We start from the raw sequence: 10,640 nt of genomic DNA, 5'->3' as shown, positions 1-10,640 counted from the left end.
TAACAAGTGCAAAAATATGAATAATTGGTGGGTTTTCCGAGTTGACATGCCAATTAATAATGCTAGATGAAGGTATGACATGATTTATTTCCCACTTGCAAGGGTTGTGGTTGTTGTTTAGGAATAGACACAATGCTCAGGTATGGTGTCAATGGAGCATTAGGAAGTGCAGAAAGCTAAGTAATATTTGTTGTCCATGTAAGTATACATTCCCAATATGAGCTAACTAATGAAACTCATCTGACTTTACATCAAAGTGAATTGAAAAATGAATTATTTTGTTTCTCCCTTCTTTCCAAATTACATTTGGCCTTCTTCCATGTTCTCTTCTATTTTCCCTAGAAACCTTGTTAAAGAAACTCATTTAAGCAGTTGGAATGAAATAAATTTAAATTTCTCAACCATGGAATATAATATGACTTACAATATGTAGAAGGAAAGCACACTTCCACAAAAATTTCATTGAATATGATTTAACAACTCCCAAATTAAAGCACAGTGAACTAAGAATATAAAGGGAAAAGGGGAAAGTGAATTAATTTATGATTCAAAGAAAAGTTCAACAAACATAACTACTATGTTTAATTGTACACAATATATATGCTCTATATGGTTAAACTCAATTTCCAATAACAACAAAGCTTTGAACTTAAAACAATATTAGCCTTGTATTCTCTTTTTATTAAAAATGCTGATTGTCTTTTTAAAATTTAATTTTCTTTTCCTTTTAATATAACTGAACATACTTCATAATAATTCATATTATTTTTAAAGATTCCATCATTGGATACCCATATAGTTCAAATATATATGATTAAATGAACCTTAAACATGAAGAGATTTATGAAGATTTATATATATGTAAAGGCCATCTATAGCCAATTGAAATAAATAAAGGTTGTAACTTTCTTTTTAAACAATATACTAATATATTTCCCAATTTTCAAAACACAGAGCTTTTAACTCTTCAAAATGCATGTTGTATGTAACAAAGGAAAAATTGGGAAAAATGAAAAAAGATTAGTATGAATGAATACTAAAGTCAAAATCACCATCCTTTTTACATCCCACCCATAACCTTCTTTATAATTCCTTCTACAACTCAGAATGCTTTCAAAATCTCCATAAAACAAAGCAATTTTACAATAGAGTTTGGTTAGTGCAAGCGTAGAAGCATCTACTTCACAATTTTACTATGAACCATAAACTTTGATTTCTTTTCATTAATTACATCACTTCATGCCATACAAAATCAAAATAGAGTATTCATAGCTGAAATTTCAAGTAATTTCATAATTAAAATGTTTACATAATATGGAAAATGAAATAATGGGTAGATGAATCATAGACTAGTAGTAGCATTTTTTTCTTAAGGTGAAATATGAATTATATTCAACCCAATGACCTTAAGGAGATTCAAAATGGAGTACCCCAAAATTCTTACTGAGTTATCATATAGGGTATTCATGCTATCCCAACAAGCATGTAGAAACATATGTATGGTGTTTGAATAGTAAAAACCCTTCACGGCATAAATGCACATAAACCATTTTTCTCCACAATTATTTCACTCAAAAACACATAACGTAGTCCCTTCAAAACCTAACACACACAATGAATTTTTTTTAGAAGGGAGGTATGATCAATATAAAAAATGGGAATATGAGTGCATGAAGAGTTATGAGTTAACCCACTACCAAGAAAATAGTAACAACACTCTTTTTAATAGCACATACAACTTTCATCAACACTCTTTGTAATAGCACCTGCAACTTTCATCTTTTGAGATAGCTAATACTTCCACATACATAATAAATATAACTCTCATAAGAGGTATGAATGCACAGAATGAGAAGCAAGCTAAGGCAGACAACTTGAAAAATACAATAAAAACTTCTTCAACTTCAAGATATCCAAATGAAGCTTTGCACAAATAATTGCATATGAAGTTGACTAAGGGTTTAAGAACCAAAATATTATCATAAATTTGGGACATGGAAAACAAATATGGAGCACCCATTACACAAATTAAGGCCGAGCTAAACCATTTAACAAAACAGAGTTGCATTAGCATTTAGGTTAATTACATAGAGTAAAATCATTCACCATTAGTTCAAGCTTCCTCTTTGTTGTAGAGCAACTCCACAAACTTATACAACTTCCAACAATTTGTTATGTAATGACCAAGGTATCATAAACAACTATCACAATTTAATATTATGATATAGAGCTACCAAACTTTTGATGAATAAATGAAACCAACACTCAAACCCTTATAAATTTCTAAGATAATTGCTAAGTCATGGATTGCTATCTGCATGCTTCCCACACCAATTCTATCAATGTAATTTTTTTACCATAATATGTTATAGTTTCCAACTCTTTGATGCCATGCTTTTAGGTCATGTTTAAAACATACTATCAAACATATGACTTGCATATCATCAACTTTATCTAACCCTATTATCACATATACATAAACTTTGTATTGTGAACCTTTTCTAGCTTAATTATATGCGAAAATTTTGATTTACATGCCCAACTCTATATTATATGTCCAATTTTGTAAGTAATGACATATATTTAGAACTTTGACTCATTTGAGTTTACATGGTATAACCATAAGCCTAAAATAATATGCATGCCATGATAATTTCAAATCCTCTAATAATGTATCCTGAAACCTTGTCATGAGATTTTTATGCCAAATATTTTTGTTTAATTGATTATTCTATATACTTATATAATCCATCAAAATCATTTCGACCATTCATAACACATTGACTAATGGGAGCCCATCTACTTAATAAAACATAGGGATATTAGGCTTTGCAACAATTTACAAGTTTTAAATACAGACGAGTCATATATATGGATAAATGAGTTTCTTTCTATGGTTAGCACATTTATTTAGCATTTCTTTTTCTCTTTTTATTGTAGGATTTTTGATTGAAATTTTTATTCCATTTGATCCATTCTTTCTCTTCACGATTTCATTGTGGTATCAGAGTGGAAGTGTAGAGCATTCAAAGTAAGTCAACATCATAAAGAGAATGGTCCAACTTCACTATTATATTAGGCCATTTTCATTAGGTAGTGGAATCATGTTGGTGTGGGTGATATGGATTTAAGGGTGCCGGTGGAGGCAGAGGAGGGCGACAGGGGAGGGGGAGAAGGGGCGCTGCTTGTAATTGTGATTCTTTGCTCAACATCAATTGGGAATGTAAATCTTATGTTGTAATGGCTCGTCTTTGTGACGTCTTGTTTAACTCAAGTAGGGGCATTTGAATTATTGGTGTAATCTGTACATGGCCATTACCATCTCATATTATTCCATAAGTGGATTTAGTTATGTGTTAATTATGGATAGTGTCATAATTTACTTTAATATTGGGTTGTGGATAAAGTGGAATTAGTCAACTTTGATATCAATAATCCTCTTGGGAAGTGCACTTTACTTATGTTGGCTTGTAACTCCTCTTGGGAGGACATCTACTTGAGGGTTGTATAAATATAAAATTCAACATAATAAGTAGAGAAATAACCCTCTTCTGAGTGCACCCTATTTATGTGGACACATAATGCCTCTTGGAAGGATATTTGACTTGTAAGTAAACTATTCAAACCTTGTTTTTAAATAATACTTTTTAATAATTGAACTAAGGATTTCTATACAAGTGTTTTAAGCCTATAATCTCTACACCATAGACATTCGTTGTGGCTTTCATATTTAATTTTTTATGTGCTTTTCTACATCTCATGTAGTGCACTTGTACTTGGGATATTCTCCCTCCAGAGTACTTCTCTAGTACTACTATTTTATCTTTTTATCACAGGTTTTTGCAGTTGTATATGTTGGAAAATGTAACTAGGTTCAGTCTTCATTATTGTACTTAAGTCAAATGTAATATATTTGTCAAAAGAAAGTGAAAATAATTTTAGTATTATTTTATTTGACTTGTTAAAGCACGGGTTTCATGCTTGGGTCAAATGTATAGGTCAAGCCTCCATTGTAGGCTTTAGGATTATTTATATGGGTCAAAGTCAATTTGTTTATTGGTCAAAGCATCCTCCATCAAGTCTCCTTCTATTGGCTTCAATAAGATCATTATCAAGTCAGCCTCCTCAATGACTCCTTCAAGTCTGCCTCAAAGAAAATAGTCATAAACTGATTTATGTTGGCCTACAATAAAGTCACATCTCTATTTAGTATGGTCATACTACTATATATACCATCCTATACTTCGCTCCACAGACCAAAAAACAAGCTTGCATATATCTTTGAAGATGGGTTTAGATTATAAATAAAATTACAATTAAGATATCACGATATGATGGTGCAGATTTCAGTGCAAATACAATGAAGAAGGATTCAATGTGATAATAATAAAGGGGCTTGTTCTTATGACAATTTCAATGACATCATAGTGAATAGTTCAGATTACAGAGAGGATGTTTCGGTGTCACAATAGGAGCTTAGTTTAAGCACAAGGATGATCTCGATATCCAAAGTTCAATGCCATTACTAGATGGTTTCAGTGTTGCTATAATGTCAAGGTCTAGATGCAGTGAAGAAGATTTCAGTGCTGCCACAGTGATAAGGTCTCATAGTGAGATGATTTTGTTATTATCATAGTGATAAGGATTCGGTGCTCTCACAGTTACAAGGATGACTTGATGGAGGATGTCTTGGGTCTAGATTGAAAGGGTCTTGGTCGTCTCATCTTTTGAATCTACTGAAAGAAGAATTTGTGACTAGGTTTTCCCCTCGAGGGGGGTTTTCCATGATAACGAGCCTATATCTTGTGTTCTCTTCTATTTGTTACTTTGCATTAATCTTGATGATAAGAAAATATAATTAAGAAACCTAATACTAATAATGATAACATCACAAGTTAATGTCATTAAGAGGAAAATCATTTCACTGTCATCTCTATCGATTTTCCAACATGGTATCAGAGCTATGGTCAAGGTCAAAGGCAGTTTGACGGTCACCTATGTACCTTTGAAGTATTCTCAGTAAAAAGATATGTTTGCATTGGAGGTCAAGATCAATATTAAAGTTTGGTTATCACAAAAGTATTCTCGATGCAATCACAAAAAGACAGTGTCATGAAGAAGCTCAAATTAGTTGATGTAATGATAAATGGATACAACGAACACAATTGGTTATATATTATTGTTGTTACATATAAGAAGTCTTTTTTCTTCAGTATCTTGGTGTTATTTCAACGATAATAATACAATGTATGAGACTCGGTTCTATCATAGTAGTGATATCACAGTGAGAAAGGTTCAATGCTATTACAAGGGTGAGGACTTTGCACCACATACTTAGAAATTCGAAAAAAAAACACCTTAGATTTTCGGTGGCACTACAAAGATAAGCTAACCATAGTTTGGTGCTATCACGCAATTAATGATTCGATGTTGTCACCACTGTAAGGTTTCACTGTCAACACAGTTAGAAAATATTGATACTATTACAATAATACTCTCACAGTGTCTCGATGCTATTACAAAATTTGGGTGCTATTCCAGTTCAATACCACTACAATGACCTCAGTTCAGAACCATTACAATGATATCACAGTAACAACAATTCAGTGCTCTTGATAAGGTCTCAATGGTGTTAATCTTCCACTCATTAAAGAAATAGAACTTGGCACAACTTCCTGTGGAGATATATCAAGGTTCCAAATACAAGATCAAGGGACCAACTTAAGGTAAATCAAGTAGGTATTGTCAAAATTACACATAAGGGGTAAAATCAGAGGTATGCAATTCACAAGGTACGTATGTTCATAAGCATTTAAATCCCTATTATCTCTTATGATCCTTGTTTATAACTAGGATAAAGATAGTACTCACTAGATTAGAACCTTAATACTTGTCTTTCAAGAGTTTATAAATAATCTAGGATGTCAAACAAAAGGTCCTACTGTTGATTGAAAGAATAAAGAACTTGTCATAGGATTCCATCCTCCATGATTATGTAAAATATCTAACTTAAGAAATTAAATCATGTCCTCTGCATCACATGTTGTGCTTGTAAATATATACTACATGTATAAAGGATGATGGCTTCATACAAAGCGAACATTTCAAGAAATCCTTACGAGGTTTGCCAAGAACATCTCCAGGTATGTCTCAAACTATACACCTTACTAGATTCTCTTAAAAGTATGATCGTCTTATTTTTGAAGTTTACATTACATTACTAACATCGTTATGTCTAGCCATCATGAATCATAGAGATTCTTGGTTAGGGTAATTCATTTCTTGATAAATCTACCCCACCTTCATATTCCTAATTAACTTTATAGAACCCTAGACAGGTTCTCTGGAAAACCCTATCCTAAGGGTATGCTAATGTTAATGTCTAAAACCCTAAAACTACTTGGGGTTATTGAGAAATGCTATTTGAAGTTTGAAGTTTTTGTTGATGATGTCATGTTTGGGATTTCATGAAAACCCTAACTTGTCAGGGTTGAAATAATGTTGACTGAAATCTTGAACCTTTGAAATTTTTGGTACTGTAGAGATTGCTTTTCTATGTTATGAAACCCTAGATATTTAGGGTTTGGTTGGGTCTATAAGAAAAACCCTTGTTATGTATTTAGAATTCTAGGAATGAAACCCTAGGTATGTGTCCATTGGTTGAAACCCTAGCTTGGTCTAGGATGGTATATGCCTAACATATGTGCTTATGATATGATGATGGATTCCTAGATATATGTGTTTACTTAAGTGTTAATAGTCACGAGTCCTAGGGTTTGGAAACAAGCCCTAGTCAAGGTTTGATGTTCTAGGATAATGATATTTGGTAAATCTAGGGTTTTGCAACTAAACCCTAGTAGTAATTAAATTCTCTGGTATGTGTAATATGAAAATCTGGAATCTATGAATTTATATAGTGATTGCTAAGAATTTGTAATTGAAAATCTAGGGTTTACATCAAACTCTAGTAGATGCTCATCATGATGTCGGTTAAGCTGTGATTGTTTTTAATTGTTGAAGCTCATGTATGAAATCTTAGTGAGGAGTATAACACATGAATTCTAAAATTTGTTAGATTCATTGATTTGATTTGTTTCTAGGGTTTTCTATATGAAGGAAGTTGTCGTTGAAAGAATATTTGAACCCTAGAATAATGAGTTTGAAATCTTGATGAGCTATGAATGTGATTTAGGGTTTGTAACTAAACCTGGGCAAGAAGTTAAAATATAGTCTCTTGCTGATTATGTTAATGCTTCTGCTATTATAAAGTTTTTGATATGGCTAACTTCATGCTTCTATAATTTTGGCTGTACTTGTTATCTAAGTTGTGCAGGTACATAATCTTCAATACGGTGAAGATGCTCGTTGATGTGAAAAGCATGATGAAGATGATGATAACTCTGATGAATGGTTGGAAGCCATGAAAGATTCTCCGATGATGAAAAGAAGAAGTTGATCTCCTCGAGGAAGCTTGAATAAAAGAGATCTCCCTAAGATTAAGAGGGAGTCTGGATAAAGAGATGCTCCCTGGTTGAGAGGGAGGGCATAGCTTGGTTTTGATTGAAGAATGAATTTCAGAGGATATGTTGCTGCATGAGAAGTAGGAAATGAAAGTGTATGATTGAGGAATATTTTGTCAGAGGTTCTGTTGATAGTCCTACTATGAAAAGTTGAGAAGCATCATCAAGTTGTCTGGAAGACCCCAGAGGTTTGTATTTGATTATGTACATGTGAAAGTATATTATTGATTGGGGTTGTGTTTGTACATGTGAATCTATAAAAGGTTTTGATAACATGCTAGATTCCAATCAGTTTGATTGGGAGCGATTGGTTAACCTTGATCTGCTGGATCAAGGGGTGTTGAGGCTTTGTGAGTGAAGCATTGCTTGAGAGGACATCTTGCCGAAACTTTGTGTTGATGTCTATAGGTCCCAAACTTGGAAGGGTGGCATTGGTCATTGAGCTCTAACACACACCTAGATTTTTGGGTTGATGGTTAGCAAGTAAGCCTGATGGTACCTAGAGAGGCTGAAAGCTTGAGTCCATCTTATTCCCACCCAGATAGATTGCCCTGGTTAGGAATCTAGTCCGTGGCATTGTGATGCCTAAATTGTTGAGAGACCAATGGATAGATTGCCCTGGTCAGGAATCTAGTCCATGACATTGCAGCACCTAAACTTCTTCATAGATGACGTGGTTTGAGATCTTCCATGTACCTCTTTGGTTATATGAAAATATGAATACCTCCCTAGTTAAGAGGGAGTGTTGGAAAATGTAACTAGGTTCGGTCTTCATTATTGTACTAAAGTCAAATGTAATATATTTGTTAAGAAAAGGTGAATAATTTTATTATTATTTTATTTGACTTGCTAAAGCATGGGTTTCATGCTTGAGTCAAATGTATAGGTCAAGCCTACATTGTAGGCTTTAGGATTATTTGTATGGGTCAAAATCAATTTGTTTATTGGTCAAAGAATCCTCATCAAGTCTCCTTCTATTGGCTTCAATAAGATCATTATCAAGTCAGCGTCCTCAACGACTCCTTCAAGTTGGCCTCAAAGAAAACAATCATAAAATGATTTATGTCGGCCTACAATAAAGTCGCATCTCTTCATGGTTCATGTCAACTTATTTAATATGGTCATACTACTATATATACCAGCCTATACTTCGCTCCACAGACCAGAAAACAAGCTCGCATTTATCTCTGAAGATGGGTTCAGATTATATCTAAAATTATAGTTCGAATATCATAGTATGATGGTGCGGATTTCAGTGCAAATACAATGAAGAAGGATTAAATGTGATAACAGTAAGAGGGCTTGTTCTTATGACAAGTTCGGTGACATCACAATGAGCAGTTCAGGTTACAGAGATGATGTTTTAGTGTCACAATAGGAACTTGGTTTAGGCACAAGGATGATCTTGGTATCCACAGTCAGTGCTATTACTAGATGGTTTCAGTGTTGCTATAATGTCAAGGTCTAGATGCAGTGAAGAAGATTTCAGTGCTACCATAGTGACAAGGTCTCACAGTGAGATGATTTCGTTATTATCACAATGAGATTCGGTTCTCTCACAGTTACAAGGATGACTTGATGGAGGATCTCTTGGGTCTAGATTGAAAGGGTCTTGGTCGTTTCATCTTTTGAATCTACTGAAAGAAGAATTTGTGACTGGGTTTTCCCTCGAGGGGGGTTTTGCCTTGGCAGCATGCCTATATCTTGTGTTCTCTTCTATTTGTTGCTTGGTATTAATCTTGATGATAAGAAAATATAATTAAGAAACCTAATACTAATAATGAAAACATCACACGTTAATTTCATTAAGAGGAAAATCATTTAACTGTCATCTCTATCAATTTTCCAATAGTATCTTGGTTCCATTTGATTCCTTCTTTGTGTTTGTGATCTCAACACTTTCACCCTTCATCAATCTTGGTGATTGACCCAGACTTGTGTCTGTCTAATACTTCCTCAAATTCTAGTCGAATCATATCTTATACTCTTCTAGCTCTCTATCTATGGATAATATTCAACTTTTCCTTTATTTGAAGTTTTTGGTCTTTTTTTCTTCTTCTAAACTTCTTATGATCTTTAAGGGGATTTTGATTGCAACTTCATAGTTTAGTCATTTCTTAATTAATTTTTACATTTTGGCCCCATCTCTGTTTTGTTTGGAGATTTGTTTGCTTTTCCATCTCTTAAGCTCTATATCTCTTTTGTAATTGTTTTATTAAAACTCTTTATCTTGGGCTCTTCAACATCTTCCACTTCAATTTTGTCCCTGCTAATTTTTTATGAAGAGCTTTCTATGGTTTATTAAATTCTCTCATTTTATGTTGATTTTGTTGTTTGGCCATTTAACTAATATTTATTTTTTTCAACTCTTATTTTTCTCTTAATAATGGTTGTTTGACCAACATTAGAGTTCAACCATAATTATTTTCATTTCTTTGTTTTAGTCTCTCTTTCATTTTAAATTAAAAAAAAAAATGCATTTAAAAAAAAATTCCTTCTATTTTTATGATTTGAAGCAATGACCTAGGATGTGGTACTGGAAGTTTGACACATACAACAATGGATTGGGATTTGTGAGAAGCCAAGTTGATCAATGATTATATCTCAAGTCAAAAGGTAAATGTTTCCTATATGTAGTGTTGTATTCAATGACATGTTGATTGGAAACAACATGGATGCAATCAGGGAGGTGAAGGTGTAGCTATCCTACAATTTGAACATGAAGGATATTGGAGCTACACATTTCATTCTTGGAATGGAGATCACGAGAGACCATACAATCAGGAAACTCTAGATAAGTTAGAAGTACTTTGAAATAATTTTGAATCATTTCACCACGCATGATTGCAAATTGGTGAAGGTACGAATTCCAATTGGGGTAAGACTAACAACTGATTAATGTCCTAAGACGTTGAAAGAAAGAGAAGACATGGTTTGTGTTCCATATGCAAGTGTTGTAGGTAGTTTGATGTATGCAATGGCTTGCACTTGATCATATATTGCTCGTGCAGTGGGAGCATTGAGTAGATACATGAAAACACCTAGAAAAGAGCATTCGTCTATTTTCAAAAGAGTATTAATTTATTTTTGTGGCACGAGTGATCATGCAATCTGGGACCA

General features: G+C 33.3%; 1 protein-coding gene across 11 annotated transcripts in view; it reads right to left on the bottom strand.

The window, feature by feature from the left end:
• Positions 1-1,258: 1,258 nt before the first annotated feature.
• LOC149187470 (nudix hydrolase 20, chloroplastic-like) overlaps positions 1,259-10,640 on the bottom strand; it is a 614,870-nt gene continuing 605,488 nt past the window's right edge. For all 11 annotated transcript variants that reach the window (XR_016255773.1, XR_016255775.1, XR_016255776.1 and 8 more), the window contains one exon: positions 1,259-1,602. Coding sequence is in view for 4 of the 11 variants with exons in the window: in XM_089411366.1 (XP_089267492.1) it covers positions 1,596-1,602 (7 nt within the window). In the remaining 7 variants the exon portion in view is untranslated. The remainder of the gene's footprint in view (positions 1,603-10,640) is intronic.

The sequence above is a fragment of the Pinus tabuliformis genome, chromosome 3_1 (genome assembly GCF_031772625.1).
Source record: "Pinus tabuliformis cultivar Carrire ecotype Pingquan chromosome 3_1, CPIR1, whole genome shotgun sequence".
NCBI classification, from domain to species: Eukaryota; Viridiplantae; Streptophyta; class Pinopsida; order Pinales; family Pinaceae; genus Pinus; species Pinus tabuliformis.
Note: the sequence above shows the minus strand (reverse complement) of the source record. Positions and strands in the feature narration are given on the sequence as shown.